Here is a 19,607-nt window from a genome sequence, read left to right as displayed (position 1 = left end):
CCCGTCACAAGACCAGGCCCCCAGACCCAGCCCCGCTGGCGGAAGGGAGGGAGGCCGAGAAGCGGCCCAGCTGCAGAGGCAAGGGGTCCCGGAGAAAAGTTCCCCAGGAAGGCAGAGGCGGCCGGGCGGTCCAGTGGTCAGTGGCCTGACGTGGCCCCGGGTGGGCGGAGCTCCTGCTTAACCACGGATGTGAATCATTCGGCCGCCCTGCAGACCTCCAGCCAGGCGTCACCCTTCCCTTCCCACACCCGGCCCCATCCTGCACCACACGGGGCCTCAGACACGGCCGTGTGGACGTCCCAGCCTGTACAGACACACCCCGCCGACACCACCACCCCCATTCCCTGCAAAGAGCTGCCCCTGGCCTCCCCACGAGCCTGGAGGTGTCCCACCCACGGGCAGGTGACACCTCTCCCCTCGGGGATGTTTGCGCTGGCCCCGGAAGTAGGCACAGGAACGTCTGGGCAAGGAATTCTGGCGTTGCCAAAAAGATCTGGCTGCTAGCTACATGAAGACCTTAGCTGGAAGTTCGTCTAAAATAAAGTAATTAAGGGGGCGCCCGGGTGGCTCAGTCGGTTAAGCGGCCGACTTCAGCTCAGGTCACAATCTCGCGGTCCGTGAGTTCGAGCCCCGCGTCGGGCTCTGTGCTGACCGCTCAGAGCCTGGAGCCTGTTTCAGATTCTGTGCCTCCCTCTCTCTCTGACCCTCCCCCGTTCATGCTCTGTCTCTCTCTGTCTCAAAAATAAACGTTAAAAAAAAAATTTTTTTTTAATAAATAAATAAATAAAATAAAGTAATTAAGGAATTCTATGCAAGCGACCGGATGAATAAAATAGACCTAATGGATTCTTCAGACGGTCAACAGTCACGTGTAGCTAGCGGCCCCTACACGGGACAGCGCAGACGCGGGACCTTTCCACCATCACAGGAAGTGCGACTGGGCAGGGCTGGTCTCGGAGGTGGGACGCGGGCTCTGGGAGAGGCGAGTCCCTTCGTCTCCGGGCCCCGACATCCTCCTTGAAAGGGGGCCACCAGCATGAACACGCACACAAAGAGCCAAAAGAATAGCTTGGCCGTGACCATCATGAGCTTGCTAATTTGATACTGGTTACCTATTCGCTCTGTCGTGGGAGCACCTTCCCTTCTTCAGGGTCACAGGGGGCAGGCGCAGGGGTCACGGGCCGATTGGCTCAGAGGTGCTCAGAGTCAAAGCCGCCCTCCGGCAGGCGGCCCGCCCTCGGCACCTCACGCCTTCCCTCCGTGCTACCTACAGACGGGCGGCTGCCCCAGCCCCTGGCGACACGCCTCTGCCGGGCCGAACGCGACCTGCATCAGAGCCATCGAAGACGGTAACTCCCTGGACAGCAGGGGAGGGGCCCTGCTCACCCGAGAGGGCCAGGCGGGAGAGAGGGCAAGGCCATGACTGAACACACCGCTTACCTGGGCCCGTGGGGTCGCCAAGCTTCCGGAGACGGTTGCTGGAGGTCCGCGTGACTCCTAAAGACAGGGGCAGAAGGCACAGGTCACACACGGCCGCCGGCGGGTGGTTAACACCGGGCACGCCCTCACCTCTGCTCCTACAACGGGCTCCAGAACCAGAAACCAGAGGTCCTCGTCCTCCCCGGCGACACCCAGGCCCAGCAGCCACCTGCAAGGACAGCCGGCCACTGGCGGCCACCGGGCCAGACTCTTTACACCCATTTCTCACCTAACTCTTACCGCTGCCTTTTGCAGCCGAGCTTCAGTCGGGTCGAGGAACTTGCCCGAGGTCGCACAGCTCCTAGGAGTTGAGCCCAGAATGAACCCAAGTCCGTCCAACTCTAAAATGTGGGCTTGGCCCAGTGCATCAAACCATCCTGACTGCCCGCGGGACGCTGAGGGGTGCTGGCTCCCGGTCAGGCACTGGTCACCCCCTGGGATGGCACACGTCGATCTGTATTGTGAATTGGGATCTCCCCGCACCAGGGTCCCTGACGCCACCCCCCTCCCCCCACTGCTCTGAGGCTGGGCAGGGCCGGGCTGGATCCGGGAGGGTGGAGGACGAGCAGTCCTCCCCCACACCCCCCAGCGGGGAACAAGAACGGAGCCCCAGATTAACACCGCCTCGTGCCGCACACGCTCCATCCCGGCACCCACCCCTGGGGCCAGCGCGTGCTCCCTGGAGAGGCGTATGGCAGGCAAGTCCCAACTCGAGGAGATTTGCAGAGGTGCTAAGCCGAGCCCAGCCGAAGCTGCCAGGAAGGGTATCCACGGGAGGGGCAGGGGAGCGTGCTACCGCGGCCAGGTCTCACGGAGCTCTGGCAGTGTGCCGCCTGGGCAACCAGGCCATCCTTCAGAGAGCCGCAGGGACACCCCAGGTTGGCCGGCAGAGGCCCTCCCCACAGACGGCAAGATGAGTGGGGACAGGACCCACTCATCAGGGTTAACCCGGAAACCTGCCCGCAGCCTCCGCCGTCTGACAGCCACCCAGGATGCCGGGGCCAGAGATGCCCACTCCCGTCTCGCAGTCTTCCGGAGAGGCTCTTACAATGCTCACTCACTCATTCGTCCCACAACCACCCCCCCCCCCCGACACTGTGACCACCGGGAAGCGGAGGCAGCCAGCACTGTTCCTGAAGGTTCCAGAGCCCCACGCAGGGTGACCCACAGACCTGGCTTCGTGTGCAGCTCCCCGGGGATACCCATGCTCTGTACGTCTGAAGACAGTGGCTTTAGTGACAGCAGAACGGGCACAGTGCATCCTTCAGGGTCTTTCTTACCTGCCGCTAAGCCCAGGCCTCTTTCTGGGGCTGGGGAGGACCCCAGGATGTGCCCCAAATGTTGAACCCACACCGAACAACACCAAGAGATGCATGGACACGAGACTCAAGGGCCTGGGGTGACCAGCGAGGCCTCTGGGAGGCAGGGACGACCAAGTTGACCCTCGAAGGAGGCAGGGAGGAGGGGGGACGCTGTGAGGTCACGACCACTTCCGCTCGCGGAGGCTCTATGACCACTCCCCGCGCACCCCACGACGCAGGTGCCACCAGGGCCATTTCAGACAAGGGAAGCGAGACCTGGAAGGCCCCCCCCCGGCCCGCCCCAGCCACGTCGGCGACCTGGTGGCCGACTCTATGTGTCATCATGACTGCATCCCCCCGGTGCCCAGGTATGCAGCCAAACGTGATCTCTGGGTGTTTCTGGGTGAGGTTAGTGTCTGGATCGGCGGACTGGGCACAGCAGGCCGTCCCCTCGGCGTGGTGGGTGTGGACACGACCGAGGAAGGGGGGTGCTCTGGGCCTGACGGGAACACCGGTCCTCTCCTGCCCACGGGCTGGGACGCACGGCGTCGGCCCCCCTGGTCCTCGGGCTCAACTGCGGCACCGGCCTCCCGGGGCGCCCAGCTTGCAGCCGCAGCCCTGGGGTTCCTCAGCCTCCATCATCACGTGAGCCCGTTCCCCGCTGCTGTGTGACGTCACCCGGCAGACACGCGTGCACCCCGGGTGCCCGGCCACCCCGATGAAACGTCTGCTCACCGCCGAGTGACGGAAACCGTCCCTCCTCGACTACCGCCCAGAACACGAGGATTGCAGGCCACCCCTGCCCGAAGAGGCTGGACGGTGGCCTCGGGCCCTTGGGGGCGGGAACGTCCCGCACTGGGCTTCCAGAACTGACTGCTCCCTTCAGACCCGCAGAGGGTGGGGCCCTCAGTGGCTCTGGTAGGCTCCCCAGGGCTGGGAGCGGCGGGAGGGAGATGGGCCCTGCCCCCAAGGCTGCTGAGGCGGGAGTGTGGGCATCCCCAGCCTCCGACGGCCACCACGACGGCCGTGAGCTCTCTCCACACGCCTGAGTGGGAGCTACACTGCATGTGACAACCCCCGAGAATGATCATCACCCCCCAACACACACACGCACAATAAGCCACTCAGAGGTCCCGCCGTCGGGCTAAGAGTGGCACCAATGAGCCACAGCTGTGCCTGTAAATCCAGCGAGTCCCCAGTATGGAAACAGTACGGGGTGAGGAACAGAGAAGGAATGGGCCCAACATTCCTGTGGATTGACTCACTTCCGGCTGCGACTCGCCCGGGGCCAGCTGGACGCCCACCCGTGCCCCTGTGGCGGCTTCCAGGCGAAGGTAGAAGAGGGAAGGACCCGTTCAGGCTCTTCAACCCCCCGCCCACCACCAGGGTGTCCGGTCCTCAAGCCCCATTCTGGGTTGGCTCCTCCCCGAGCCCCCGGGTGGGGCCAGAGCAACAGCATCTGTCTCAGATTTCTTGGGTGGAGTTTGTGTTTTATTTGTGCTGTTTATTTTTCCGATTTCCCCAAACACGCGGCTGGTGCCAGGCAGCCCCTGGCGCAGACAGGACGCCGGGCACGCTGCTTGCTGAGCCGGGGAGGTGGCGGGCCCGGGGTTCCCGCCCTCCGACGAACTCCCCACCCGGGAGACACCCGCGGCCAAGAGCTACTGAAATCCAGCTCCCTGGACCTCATTCCTCAGGCCCGCGTCGGAGTCCGGCGAAGAGGGAGCTGGAAAGGCCTCCAGGACATCCAAGGGCTCTGCTGTTCCAGTTGAGAAGGGAGTTATTTTTATGCGATTTTAAAAGAAAACATATCCAGAAGGAGAGGAGGCCATGTGACATCCAGAGTCCGCCGGGTGCGAGCCGCACGCCCCGGGAAAATAACACCCCCCCCCAATCCGTTCCAGCCTCGCCACTCCCCCCAGCCCCCCCACCCCGGGGCGGCGGCACGGGGACCAAGACGAAATGAGGTCACACGCCGTGGCACTGGGCACAGTCCCGAGCTCAAAGGAAGCACCCGATAGATTAGACAATTATTACCATCGGCAGTAGGTTCATCACGGTCATAACAATTTTTAAATTATTATCGCTCACCTGCTGCATACGCCAACCTGAACCTGGGGACCTATAATTAGGAGCTAAGAGAGCTTGGCTGCCCAGAGCCGATGCATCTGAACGAAGGAGAAGTTGTAACCGAGGCCCCCGGCACGTTCCGGCCAGGCCGCTGCTGTGCCCCGACCACCGCCAAAAAAAAAAAAAAAAAAAGTTCTTCCAGGAGCTCTACCTTACTCCCTCCCAATTCAGGGAAGCCCCCAGACCCTCCTGGTCTCCACAGCGATCTGCACGTTAGGGGAAGGTGGGCAGTTTTCTAGATCCAGAGAAAACAGCCAGGCTTTGGGGAGCTCAGACTCCGGATGCTTGCCCTCCCAGACCCGGCCGCCCCAGAGACTCGGAGGCCGGGCCAAAGGCCGTTTCCCACGTGGGCACAAACTCCAGACCAGTGACCAACGCCAGCAGAGCGTGGCAGATAGAGTCCGCGAGATTGAAAGTCGCTTCAGACGAGACAAAAGTCAGCAGAGAGTGGAAAGCGGGACTCAGCCCCGGCCGGCGGCTCCAACAGAATGAAAACGCAGCATTGCAGAGCAGGAAAGAAGAGGCCAGAAGATGCGCGGGGCCTCCCCGGGCCTCGAGGGAAAGACGAGGATCCCACGCGAGGCTGGGAGAACGGGGATGGTCCGCAGGGCATTTTCCTCGTAGGAGCAGCGTTTGGGGTGGGGGCCGCCTCCAGGCAGCAAAAATGGGTCCAGGTAAACCGCCTGGCGCCCTCTCGCCCCTTTGCCACACTCCCCAGGGGCGGCACAGCCCGGGTGCCTGTGTCACGGAACCGGGGAGCTTGCCCGGGGAAGGGAGGGCAGGGTGTGAAGACATTTTATCTTTCCCTTCCAACCACGTTTTTGTAATGGAACCCAGGAAATTACAAGGTTGAAATGGTCAAACAGGCACTGAGGAACCTAACTAGACTCTCGAGTTAATATGTTATTATTCGTGATTATTTTTAACGACTGGAACACCACACGTAGTCTCAGAGCCGCTGCCTCCGCCCAGGATCTGGCGGCTGGCCCCAAGCCCCGCCGGGGTCGTGCACCACCCAGACACCCTGACCCCGGGGGAGGGGACACCGCCCCCCCCCCCACACACACACACGCACCGCGTTCTGCTCTGTGCCAACAGCAAAGGAGGTCTGGACAGGACCTTCCTCCAATTAAAAGTCACCATTTTCTCAAAAGGGAGACTTGCAGGAAGAGGTCCGTTTTCAATAAAGAATCGGTTTTCAGCTTTTGTCTTCAAACTCATGAGAGACTCTCAGGAAAGGATGGGGAGGTCCCGGCGACCTTGGCCCAGAGCTGCCTGCCCCTACCCAGCGGTCCCCTCCTCCTTCAAGCCCTGGGGGGGGGGGGGGTAGGGGGGGCCCAGGACACACAGTCTTTACCCCCCTTTGTCCAAGCTCAAGTGCTCACAGAAGCTGTGAAGGGCTTCCCCCAAGTCAAGGTTGCAGGTGGGAGTAAAGAGTCAAACTCCAGGCTTATCTTCAGAGGAACCTGAGATAAGGAGATAACACCTCCTCCCTCTTCTCCTACCCTCTGCCCTTGGCCTTTGCTGCCAGGAAGTGTGTGTGCTCTGGACAGGTACACTAGGGAGGCGCGGATGCCCTCCTGATGGCGCCCCAACCACCACCCCACCCCACGCCACTCAAGAGAACCTTCTCCCCACCAAGGCCGGCAGCTGGGGCTGCGGATCGAAGCAAACCTCAACGTATTCTCCCACGTGGCGAGCAATCCTTTCGCCTTTGGAAACGTGCTCGGGCAAGGGACGCAATACTGCGGGAAGTTCTGTTTTCTGCAAAGCCTCGGGCCTTGAAGCCAGGGGTCCCAGTCCCTTCTCGGACTCCCGCCCCCACCTGCCATCCCCTCTCCGGTGTTGGCGGTGCTCCCAGCCCACGGTCCACCCGGCTACCAAGCGCCAGCGGAAGGGGCCGCTGGTTCTGGTGCGGTGCCCTCGGCCGCGGTTGCTGAGGCTCAGGGTTGGGGCCCGGCTGCAGGGCCTGAAGAGAAGGCCCCGGGCGGTGGCCGCGTCGCGGGCAAGGGCTCTGCGTGTGCGGCGAGGAACCAGGGCGCACGTCCTCCTCCAGCTCGGACCACATCTTCGGGCGGGTGTTCAGCCTGTCTGAGCATCTTGGCAGATGCAGACTCGTGAAAGATCACTGAGTGCCTCCTCTGCACCGGGCACCGTCCAGGGAGCGGGGGACACGACGGTGACCCAAAGTGCCCTGGCTGCTCCTGGGGCCCCTCCACGCGGGCATCTGGCTCACACCTCAGGGAAGAGGTGTCACCAGATGGCCACGTCTGTCACACAGCCATCGGTGCTGACCAAGGACCCACAGAGCCCTTCCCTCAAAGGTTCACCAGCGGGGCATCTGGACTCTGGGCCCCACCCGTAGAAACTACATTGCCCTGTGAAATCCGAAGTTCAGGGGCGCCTGGAGGGGCTCGGTCGGTTAAGCAGCCAACTTCAGCTCAGGTCACGATCTCACCGTTAGTGAGTTCGAGCCCCACGTCGGGCTCTGGGCTGACCCCTCGGAGCCTGGAGCCTGCTTCTGATTCTGTGTCTCCCTCTCCCTCTCTGCCCCTCCCCCACTTTCTCTCTCTCCCTCAAAAATAAACAAACGCTAAAAAAAAAATTTTACATCTGAAGTTCAGATAAACAACAGATAATCTTCAAGCATCATCCCTTGCCCTCCCAGGCTCTCCTCTGAGTGACAGAAGAGATGCCGTCCACGGGACGAGGTCTCCAGGTCCCCCGGTCTGCCAACCAGCGAGGGGCTTGGGAGGAGAGTGGAAGGTGGGAGCAAGGGAGAAACGGGGTACCTCCTTCCCGCTCTCTCTGCCTTGGGAGGTCACATCTGGCCTCTGCCAAAAGCTGCAGCCCCTGTCAGGCAGGCCCGCCTTCGTCCCCAGCGTCGGGGGACTCTGGACCGGTGACAGGACCTCCTCCCTCTGACCCTCCGATCTGGCGGGGAGGGGGTGGGGATGGCTTCCTGCTGCTGAAGATCTGTAGGTCGTCTCGGCAAAGCCACCGGGAAGGGCCCTGACAACGTGTCGACACGGTCAAACGTTCTTGCAAAATTTGCGAACCAGGGAATACCTTAAATCCAATCGGTTAAAATCCCTGTCTGTGTCCACTCTGAGCTCCTGCCCAACACACTCCTCCTGTGCAAGGAGCCACCGGAGGGTTACTGCCGGCGGGGGGTGCCGGCCCAGGAGAGGCTGGATGGAAAGCTATGTAGTTGGGACTCAGCTGGGTTGCATTTACACAGCTCACACCTTTCTGCGTCTACTTAGGTGACCGCTGCCCATTCCGCGGAGGGAGCCCAGCGATGCGCCTTCCGGTTCCCGTCCCCACCCGTGTGCTGCGCACGGTCAGAGGCGCAGGGCAGGGGCGTGGCCCGGGTGCATGCCAGAAAAATGTGGGCAGAGAGGGGGAGAAGCAAGATGTGGCTTGTATGGAGCCAGAAGCTCGTCTACGGAAAACCATTCCAATCACCAGACACAGAGTTGGAAGCGGAGAATTCAGTTCTCGTCCACGTTGAATCAAAACGACAAGTATCCCCGGCCAGGAATAAAGGTACAATTACAAATGCCCTGTACTTTTATTTTTAAGGTTTATTTTTATTTTTGAGAGAGTGAGAGAGTGCACGCAAATGGAGGAGGGGCAGAGAGAGAGAGAAAGGGGGGGGGGGGGGGGGACAGAGCATCCGAAGCAGGCTCTGCGCTGAGAGCACGGAGCCCGCCGCGGGGCTCGAACGCACGAACCGCGAGATGGTGACCTGAGCCAAAGTGAGACGCTCCACCGACGGAGCCACCCAGGCGCCCCTGTCCCATACTTTTCTGTGTCTTTCTTAAAAACAGAAATTATCTTCAAAATAGAATTTATCAGAATTCTTGTGTTTAGAGGGCAAAAATCGTGGCAATATCACAAACTGTGAAGTCACACTTTTTAATGCATCCCAACTACTGAAGATAAACAAAATAAACTTTGAGTAACCAGGAAGATGAATGAAATTTCTCTTCTCTCTCTTTCTACCTCTCTCTCTCTCTCTTTCTGTTCGGAATAAATGATATGACCAGGTCCTCAGGTAAAAGAAGCCATCAGAGCGTGTAGCCAACACAGTAGGAAAAAAAAAAAACAAAAAACATTGCTTTGGAGACAGGACAAGTAGTTGATTGATAAAAGCATTCTTAGGTTTCTGGATTTTCTGGTGCTTATGGTATACACCAGCTGTTTAAAATTTACAGTTTGGGGGCACCCGGCTGGCTCCGTTGAGGCTGTGAGCTTGAGCCCCACGTTGGGCACAGAGATTACTTAAAAACTCAGATCTTTTGGGGGCGCCCAGATGGCTCGGTCGGTTAAGCGTCTGACTCTTGGTTTTGGCTCAGGTCGTGATCTCGCGCTTCGGGAGTTCGAGCCCCGCGTCGGGCTCTGTGCTGACAGCTCAGAGCCTGAAGCCTGTTTCGGATTCTGCGTCTCCCTCTCTCCCCCCCTCCCCCGCTCACACTCTCTTTCTCAAAAATATATACACGTTTCAAAGAAAAGAAACAAAGATAAACAAACTACAGTCTTCTTCAAAAACAAAATAAACCTCGCGATGTGTTGTCACTTCCTCCCTCATCCTAAACAAGACATCACGTTCATACTTTTCGAGAGCTGTATACGCCCCACGCCACCTGGATCTGCCCCCGGCTGCTCCTGTCCGCCGCCCGTGTGACAAATTCCCCACCCTGAAGCCCTTCGGTTCCGAGTCCTCAAGCGATTTGTTTCCTGGTGAGACACCAGTGCAAACGGCCCACGCGAGAGACAGAGGAGATTAACAAAGGGCCGACGGACCCCCAGGAAGATCGAGGGTAACGTGGAGAATGGTTACGATCAGAAACTGCCGACCACGGCAAAAAGGGGCAGCAGGAAGGGCAGGAAGGTGCCCCAGAACACGGCGAAAGGCTTCGTCCGCCTCCGGGCCCCGCTGCTTAATGGGCCCCCGAGTCACCCAAAAGGCAGCGGCATTTCATCCAAGCTTTGGATGGTGGTCAGAGCATAACCGGAGGACAAACCACAGAGAGAGGTGGGGTCAGGGGTGCAGAGGCCCGGGAAGGGCTGGCGAGGGGAGTCAGCGCCCACAGAGGCCCAGCGGGCAGGCGGCACTGTTGACCGGCCTGGAGTTCCAGAAGTCTCTGCGGGAGTAACCAGGCAGCAGAAGGAATGGTCATCAGGAGAGGTGACTGGTCACCTCGGGCGACTGGCCCCAAGACTAGGGCACTCAGGCTGGCCCAAGGAAGCCAAGGGACACCTCCCAGGGTCCAGACGCACCTGTTCATGGGGCCAAAGGAGGGACAAAGAGAAGGGGGTATTCCTGGCATCACTCGCCAGCCAGAGACAGGAGTCAAGCCCTGTAGGCAAGCAGGCCAGTCTTTTCCTGAGCTTTAATAAAAAACATTCCCTATCCTCACATGGCGGGTAAAGGGACACTCTGGTCTCTTCCTCTTCTTACAGGGACACCAATCCCACCACGGGGGCCCCACCCTCAAGACCACCTAAACCGAATTACCTCCCAAAGGCCCCACTTCCAAATACCACCCCCCTGGGGATCGGGGCTCGGACGCAGGAACTTGGGGTCGATGTTTCAAACACGCGAATCCTCGAAGTTCACTGAGAAGCAGAGCAGATGGCACTTTCTGTTCATCCAATGTCCTTACAAAACACAGCGGTAGGAACCCTGGTCTGGCCACGGAGGCAAGCCCAGGAATGAAGGAAAAAGGGCGGCGGCGTGCGTGACGTTTTATGAAGCTAATTACCTGGAGAAATTTCCAGAAAGCAACAGCCCGTGTCCCACCTACTGTTAAGATCTTCGGCTCAGCACAGAACCCTCGACCGGAGTCCTGGGCCCACTCCCAGCCATCACAGAAGAGGCTGCAAGTCAGCAGCTAGGAGGGATGGCTACATCAACCACGGGACATCCACTCCGAGAGCCACTGAAGTTACAATTCTGGGATCCACGCAGGACATCCGACTTCGAGCGGAAGCAGCAGAATTAAAATGGTTTTTCCAGGGAACACGAGCCTCCTCTGATAATCAAATCAAATGATATGTAGGCCGGTGCGTGTGGCCAAGGGCGCACGAAAAGCAAAAATTATGACCGATGGGACTGAAGAATCTGTCCTTCCAACTTCCTGTTCACAACGGCCATAGGTTAGGAGCCAAACAAACAACCGGGGGGAGGGGGGGGTCGAAAAGGCAAAAGACAGAGTCAGAGGCACGGCATTTATTTTTAGAAAGTTTTCCTTTAAGAAAACAACAACAGGGGCGCCTGGGTGGCTCAGTCGGCTGAGCGTCCGACTTCAGCTCAGGTCACGATCTCACGGTCTGTGAGTTCGAGCCCCGCGTCGGGCTCTGTGCTGACGGCTCGGGGCCTGGAGCCTGCTTGGGATTCTGTGTCTCCCTCTCTCTCTGCTCCTCCCCCGCTCATGCTCTGTTTCTCTCTCAGAAATAAATCAACATTAAAAAAAAAATTGAAAAAAGAAAACAACAACAAAAAAGGTACACACGCAAAGGTCTGGCCGCTCAAGTGTCAACCCCCAGCTCCCAGGAAGGTGTGACCATCCAGAACGGACTGGATCGCCAGGGCTGAGGGTGTGGCGCAACTCAGCACCCCCCCCCCCCATGCCACCACCTCCCCCTCCCCCTCCCCGGCCTCACAGCGCCGCCTCTGTGTGCGATGGGATGTTTCTCCCCGACCTGTGTTCCCCACACTGTCTACACTGGGGCACCTCTGTGCAACAGAAGTCACGGTTTTGTTAGCGACTTTCACAAACTAACCCCCAAATCCGTCTGAAGTTGATTAGCTGGGTTCTTAACAGGCTGATCAGGAAGGCAACGGGCGTTGGATTTAACCCACTTCCAAGTGGCTTGGATTACAGGAGCTTTATTCTCCCGCTGGGATCTGATCCCCGGTGGAAACAGGAGGCACGGTCCACCGGGAAGGCTGTGAAAGCCCCAGGATGCAGGTCAGATTGAGCCGCGGGCCAAGCCCGGGGCCGCCTGCCAGCTCGCCTCTGCCCAGCCCTTCCTGGTAACCACACTCCCCAGGAGCGGTCTCCAACCGGGGCAGGCAGTCACTGCCGCCTGCCTTTCAGCCGCTGCCCCAACACGCCTGGCCCGGCCGGGACAAGGGGCCCTGGCACAGCCCTCGGGGACTTCCACGGCTGCCGTGGCCAGCCCTGATTCCCGGGTGCAGCCTTGAGGGCCCCACAAGGCCCAGTCACCGCCTGGGCATCCCCGCACCACCCCTTGAACCGCCCAGGACGAGCAAGGCCTCTCCAGCAGCCAGAAAGGGGGCAGTGGACAAGCCCCCCCATCGCCCTAGCTCGGCCCCACTCTGAAACCCCCCGGCCAGGGAGGACACAAGACGCGGCTCTCCGGGGGGTGTCAGTCAGCAAGACAGAGGTCTTTCCCGCCCTCCTTGCCCCACCCAACACTGGGGCCCACACCTGCGGGCCGGGGTGGCCCTTGGGGATCCCTGTCCCCCAAGACGACAGGCCTCTGCAGGTGTGGAGCCAGCATCGCTGGGAGCGCGACCGGTGACGTGTGCTCCCGCCAGAGGAGGCGGGCGGCCTGGGCTCGGGGCCACCCTGTGACCCGGATCATCTTACTGTCCCCGCCGCTGCCCCTTTCCCCGCCCTGGAGGCCCGCAGGCTGCCAGCAGTCACGCTTCGGAGAACCAGGTCAGATTAGGACGGGAACAAAGCCCGGCTCTTACAGAGCTCCAAAAGGCCCGAGAGGGCAAGACGCCTGGGAGCCGCCACCCCCTTCATGCGGGCTGCAGTGGCCCTGGGGTGGGGACAGGGAGATAAGGCAGAGAGAAACTGGGCTGGGAGCAGAGTACCACACTCAACCTTGGGGACCCAAGGCCAGGCCACCCTTCCCCGGCTGCAGTGGGAGACACCAGAGTACAGGAAGGACACTGGGGGCCCTTCCCAGCAACTCAGCAGTGCCCGGTAGACCCTTCTGGAATGAGCGACGGAACCCACAGGGAGAGTTGAAACGGGCCAGGAACCTCGGGGGGGACAGGCACCCCACAGCTCAGCCAAGGTCGCTCTGGGAGACCGGGTCCCTCAGCACGGTGGGCGCCGCGGTCTCGTGGGTTCTGTGTGGTCTTGTCTACAGGTTCCCGGGGGGCTGCACCGCCACTTACCCCCACTGATGTCCCCAAACCGCCACCCCCCCCCCCCCCCCCGGCCACACCTAGAGCTGGGCATTCCTAGATAACAGTGCCAGCACAGAGGGCCGGGAACCCAGCCCGTCACCTCCCTCCACAGCGAGGCTCGCACCCCTGGGGCCTTGGGCCTCTCTCTCCAGCCCTCCCTCCCCCAAGGCCACCAGCTGGATCCGCCCCGGAACTGGCGCTCCTCGCCCCTGGCTGGGCCCTGCACTGCCGTGGGCTGAACCTTCCTTATCGAGTACATCTTAGGCAAACTGCATATCCCACACAACAGTGCCCGTGGGCAAACAGCCTTGCGGAAATAAGGTCCCGCCCCCAGGTCCCATCCACGTGGGGCGGCCTGGGGCGGGCAGGAGAGTCTTGCCAGGCTGCCCAGGGAGTTGCGGGGGAGGGGACTGCCTTCTTCTTCCTGGGGTCCCTGGGTCTCCAGGTGAGATGTCCTCTGCAGACGCCCACCTGGGAGCTCCACGCCCATGGCCGGCCCCCATTGCCACCTGGGCCGGGGCTCTGGGCCTCTGCTCCTGAGAGGCAATCTCACGTCCCCTCTGCACCTGTCCTGGCTTGGACACGGAGGTGGGTGGGCAGAGCGGGGCTTCCAGAAAGACGGTGGGCGACCTCCAACTCAGGTCCCTCACACTGGCCTCTCAGAACCCCGCTGGCCTGGCCGGGAGGTGCTGGTGGGCAGGTGTCTGTGAGCTGGGGCGAGCCAGAAGGCCAGGCAGGGAGGTCACCCCCGTCTCTGCGGGAGGCCAGGAAGAGGGACGGCCCCCGGTCTCGGGCTCAGTCGGCTCGTTCACATTTGTGGGGTTCGGGGATCCCCAAGTTCCGTGGTCCTGGGCACCAGCCCGCAGTAGTACAGGCTAACTGCACGAGGTAGCTCTTTCTCTCTGCCCACATCCCCAGATGAGCCAGAGCAAACAGGCCTGGCCCCCAGGAGACAAGGGACAGCAAGGACAGGGCAGGGTAAGGGGCCAGAACAGAGAAGAGGAAGAACCTTGCCCACGCTCACCCGGCAACCCGGCAACCCAGGGTTAGCTCACTGGGGAAGTGTTCTCGGAGGTTCTTCGCCCTTCCCATAAGTCAGCTCCTAGGGCACTGGGTGTGGAGAAGGCCGCCCACTCCGGGGCCCGGCTGCGGACGTAATCTCTCTAAGGCCATTGCCCTGGGGTCCAGCCTCCTACCCGGGCCTCTGGAGAGGTCACTACAGGGCAGAGCTTTTTAACCCCTGGTAGGCCAGGTACCCCTCTGGGAATCTCCTCAAAGCCACAACGAATCTCCGAGTAATTCCCCACTGTGGCCGGTGCACACACGGACCAATGCCCACCCCCCCCCCCCGTCCCCCGTTTCGTGGGCCTCAGGGAAGCGCCTGTGCCACTGAGGGTTCCCAGGGGAGCCGGGGACACTGGAGGGCAAGGTCTGTGTGACCTGGTGTGCAGTGAGGAGCCCCAGACTCAGAACGCCAGAAAACCCGGGGGACTCAGGCAGCAGGCGGCTGCAACACCGAGGGGCTGCGGGAGAAGCCTGGGCCTCACTCCCGGCCTCGAAAGCCGCAGAGGTGCGGGGAGGACCGGACAGCTCCTGGACTTCCTGGCAAAGGCAGGGACACGCGGCCTTCTCCTCCTTCCTCCTGCTGATGAGGACCATGAAGACAGGGGCGCCCGGGTGGCTCGGCCGGTTAAGCGTCGACCCTCAGTTTCGGCTCAGGTCGTGTTCTCACGGTTCCTGAGTTCAAGCCCCGCGTCGGGCTCCGTGCGGGGCCTGCTGGCGCTTCTCTCTCTCCCCCTCTCTCTTCTCCTCCCCTGCTCTCTCTCTCTCTCTCTCTCTCTCTCTCTCAAAATAAATAAACTTAGCAGAAGTCACTGAAGAAAATAAAAGCATGATGCTGACCGCAGCCGCCAAGGTACAGAGCGGGCCTTTCTAGGCCTTTCTACGCACGAGCTCGTGCGGTCTTCACAAGTCAGCGTCGACCCCATGTAACAAATGAACCAAGCGAGACCAAGTACCTTGCCCCGCAGTGAGGGAGGTGCCAGGCTCAGATTTAATTCCAGGAGCCCCGCAATGAACCACGGGGCCACGCGGCCTGTAGACTGACATCGGTCCTGGCCCGCTGGAGCCCACAGGGGAGGTGGGCCCGGGACAAGCCTGGAGCGGCTCGGGAGCTGCTGTCCTAAAGCCCCATCTGGGCGTCTGCCGTGTTCTCCACCTGGAAAGATCCTTTTTATTCTCCTACCTACTCACAGCTTCTCACTTCTCAAGGCCGCCCACTCAAACCTCCCGTCATGCCCGTGGTCCCTGCTTCCAGGGTATTGGGTAGCATCTGGAGCCCGTGTGGCGCAGGAACACAGGCAGGAAGGGCGTCATCCACCTGCTTCTTGCCCCTCCAGGGAGCATGCGAGCTCCCCGCAAGCGGGGACCACGATCTTTCCATCACCTCTGTACCCTCGCGGCCCTGCCCGTGCACGCCCAACACACGGTGTGTGTTCAACGAACGCGTACGGACCCCAAGACACTTGGGATCCCCCCCCCCAAAACGCATCTTCAATTTTTTCCTCTTTCCAGGAGCGCCCGGCTGGCTAAGTTGGCTAAGCGTCCAACAGCAACTCAGATCACGGTCTCACGGTCCGTGGGTTCGAGCCCCGCGTCGGGCTCCGCGCTGTGAGCCCAGAGCCTGCTTGGAATCCGTCTTCCTCTCTGTCTTTCCCTCGCTTGTGCACACACCTGCTCTCTCTCGCTCCCTCTCAAAAATAAACATTAAAAAAAAATTGCCCCTCTTCAGACACTCACGAGTACTCAAAGGCAGCTCTACAGAGAACACCATCATAATCATTCCATTTATCTCCGAGCCTGTAAATAGGTCCAGAAGCAACGATCCCACTCAGTCCAGGAAAGAATAAAAGCCTGCTTCGTTGTCCTTGGATTTTCAATACCGGGGGATTTTTAACACCGTTTGAGGCTCCTTAATTTCGTGGCATTCATGCTACGTAGGGGTCGGTCTGACTTCTGCCAAGCAGCCCTGTGGAACCAGGGCACCAGGGGAACGGGAGCGTGTTCAGAATGGGGCCGAGAGGCCACCCCGCCCCTGGGCCAGTCCCCTCCAGTCTGATCCCACACAACTACAACGGAGTGACCCAGCCCACCTTGGACCGCTGCCAGCAGGGGAACAAACTGGAAGGGGTCCAAGCCCTCCACGCACCTATCCTGCAGCACCCCGCCCCGTTAGGTACACACAGGAGCCACGGAAGCTAACTTTACAAGAGCTGGTTCCTACTCACCCCCATAAACTCTCCCTCCACTGACTGCACAAAGCTTCAGCTTTGTTGTTTTTATCTACCTGGGGGGAGGCGGAGAAGGCGTGGAGGAGGAGAGGTCGAGCCAGCTTGGGGGGCCCTCTGGCATCCGTGTAGGGCAGTCTCCCCAGGGAAAAAGCCAAGGACCTGTGACCTGGGAGGACCCCGATCACACCCACTGTCCAGACCCACCGGCAGGACGTGAGGTATAGGGAGACAAGGGCAAGAACAAACAGGGGTCCCTGGGCCGCACGGGGCCAGTGATCCCAGGGAGAGGGCCTCACGCAGCAGCAATGCCCACAACCATCTCAAGTATTTGGAGCATGCTGGGGAGGGAGGCCGCGAGCCAAAGCCCAGGATATGCCACCTGGAAGCCCCCTCCTCCCCCACCATCACATCAACGCACCCACGCTTCCGAGATAGAGCCGGGTTAGGGCCGCGCTGTTGGCCACAAGGGGGTGAAACTTGACATTCTAAGCCACTGACCCAGAAGGGTATTTTAAAGGAAGTTCTGAGTAACCCTCTTTGAGACACGTTATTCTTTATTACTCATTTTGGTTCCTGAATGTGGAAAGCAGGAGACTGAGAAATGACCCACAGGCAGAGGGGTGGCCCAAATGGCCTCTTCGGTTCCCAGTGAGTCCCATGATTCTGGCTTCTTATCAGTAAAAATCAAGTCACGCGTCCCTGGCAGAAAACTTCATGTCCAAATAGATGAAGAACGCAGCTAGCAAGGTGAGCAAAAGGGCAGATGCCACCGAATTCAGGGCTGAGGATCCTGCCTGGACCCTTTAGGGGTGAGGGGGGAACCACAAAGAAAAAACAAGAAAAGAGAGACGACGGAGATCTGGATTACCCTGACCTGCCCTTCAGTGCTTGTGGCCTCAGTTTGCCCATCTGTGAAATGGAACTTCAGGGTGATGAGAGCCAGCGAGGCCTCCTCCACCCGAGTGAGGGCAGGCCCACTGGTGGAGTTAGGATGGGCGCCAGGACGCGGAGGGCGCTGTGAGACCCACCGGACGAACCCTCGTTACCCGCCCCCAGCGCTGCTGGGCGGTCCCATTTGGCGAACTTTCACGGCATCCGCTGGGTACAGGCAGTCCATCTGAAGGATGCTGCGCGGCCTGGACCACCAGCCCTGGAGGCTGAACCGGAGGAAATCTTCCACCAGCCCCCCCTCCCCCCCCCCCCCCCCCGCGCACACCGGGACCCCAAACTCCCCGACCGGCCGGCGGCGCCCGCAGAGTCGGCGAGGATGCAAAGGGCTAGGAGAGCGAGCAGGAAGTAGGGCCAGCCCGGGGCAGCGGCCCCCACGGCAGCCCCCTCCAGACCTCCGGGCGACCCCCGGCTGACGGCGCCAGGGAACCGTGGACCAGGTGGGGGGCGGGGCCGGCCGTGCAGGGGTCAGAGGGCCCGGGCGCCAGGACCCCCGCCCCGACCCCCGCCCCGGTGTCCCGCACGTGCGCGCGGGCCCCGCGGCCTGGGAGCAAAGGGGGGCGCCGAGTCCCTCGAGGGGCTCAACGCCTGGCGGCCCCTCGACCCCCACGCGGGGTGGGGGCCGCGTCCACCGGCCGGGCGCGAACTCCCCACCCGCCACAACCCGCGCCTGAGTCCGGCGGCCCGCCCCGGCCCAGGAAAGGAGGGCGCGTCCCGCGACCCCAACCTCCCCCCCACCCCCACCTCCCCGCGCTCCGGCCGCGGCGCCCACCTGAGTACGACTTCTTCATGGTGCCGCCGCGGCCGCCGCTCCCAGGAAAGTGTGGCTGCGGGGCCGCGGGGCGCGGGCTCCCGGGTCGCTAATCCCGGGCCGGGAGTGCGCGGGGTGGGGCGGGAGGAGGGGCGGCCCGGCCCCGCCCCCGGGCCCGCCCCCGCCCGTGGAGGTGCGCGCCCGGCCCCGCCCCGCGCTGCACCTGGCGCGGCCCCGCCCCCGGCCCCGCCCCGCGGCCCCGGCGCCGCGTGTCCGACGGTGGGGGCGGGGGCGCCCACGTGGTCCGCGCGGGGCCCCTCGCTGTCCCTCAGCGTGGAGGGCTGGCTGCGGGGGCGTCCGGCCACCTCCCTGCGCAGGGGGCGGAGAGGGCCAGGTGGCCCCCGGAGAGGAGGGAGCGCCGGCAGCGGCCTCGGCACGGGCGGGCCAGGCCGGGGTGGGGGGACTGGGGGGAGGCGGTTACACCGGCTTCGTGGACCCGGGCAGGGCGAGCGGGGAACCTGCCCCTCCACCCTCTGGTAGTCAAAAGCGCAGACTGCGGTGACTCCTCCGATGAGCCCATCTGTGAAATGGGTGCGTTGGATCCGATCATTTCCCTTCCGTCTGAGAAAACATTGGTCGGCTTTGCGCCAGGTCCTGTGAGGAGGGCGGACACGGGGCGCGCGCCTTTCCAACCCGCTTAATACACGCAGTGATGCGGGCGCGCGCGTCCTGGCAAAAGGTGTACAGAAGAATTCTGTATCCTTAAGGAAATTTTCCGTAATGAAAAAAAAAAAATGTCTTAACGTACAGAGGTGAAAGCGATACATTTTGTCTAGAGGGTGAGGTCAGAGCTGTATTAAGGCGGTGCCAGCACACGGTTTTAGAGAATGAGCAGGAATTTGCCAGGTAGCCAAGGTTGAGGGAGGCGGGCTGTTCCTGGCAGAGGGAAGGGCGAGGCGGGGCCCCAGGCGCCATGTATCACAGGGCCAGGCCTTCCAGGTTTGCCAGCGCAGGTCCCCGGGGGGGAGGGGGACAGGGGTGGGGAGCAGATTCTCATAAGGGCGCAGCTGCGGGCCCCTGCCCCCACCCCGAACCAACCCAGGACAAAGTATGCTTGGCCTCACCAAGAGCCGCTCTTCCCCATCTGTCCTTTACTTTCGGGGGAGGGAGGGGCAAGAAGCATTTTTATTTCCTGCCGGAGAGTGGGAAACTCCTATAAAGGGGAACTGAGGCACGTGTGGCTGGGTGCGTGAGTCCTTCCCACCGGCTTCCCTTCTTCTTTTATTTACTTTTTAAATTTTCTTCATGTTTTATTTATTTTTGAGAGAGAGGGGGGCAGAGGCGTGAGCGGGGTAGGGGCAGAGAGAGGGAGACACGGAATCCGAAGCGGGCTCCAGGCTCTGAGCCGTCAGCACAGAGCCCGACGCCGGGCTTGAACTCACGAACTGTGACATCATGACCTGAGCTGGAGTCGGTCGCTTAGCCAACTGGGCCACCCAGGCACCCCTTCCCTTCTTTTTAAAAAAAAA

The 19,607-nt window shown here is 61.2% G+C and overlaps 1 protein-coding gene across 1 annotated transcript in view; it reads right to left on the bottom strand.

Moving 5' to 3' along the window:
- Positions 1 to 18,236, bottom strand: part of SEPTIN9 (septin 9) — a 147,987-nt gene extending 129,751 nt beyond the window's left edge. Inside the window, 2 exon segments of the mRNA XM_047833685.1 lie at positions 1,441 to 1,497; positions 18,100 to 18,236. Of these exon segments, the coding sequence (XP_047689641.1) occupies positions 1,441 to 1,497; positions 18,100 to 18,118 (76 nt within the window). The 5' untranslated portion in view covers positions 18,119 to 18,236.
- Positions 18,237 to 19,607: the final 1,371 nt, after the last annotated feature.

This window comes from Prionailurus viverrinus, chromosome E1, assembly GCF_022837055.1.
Source record: "Prionailurus viverrinus isolate Anna chromosome E1, UM_Priviv_1.0, whole genome shotgun sequence".
NCBI lineage: Eukaryota > Metazoa > Chordata > Mammalia > Carnivora > Felidae > Prionailurus > Prionailurus viverrinus.
The sequence above is the reverse complement of the archived record's forward strand: the minus strand, read 5'-3'. Positions and strand labels throughout refer to the sequence as shown.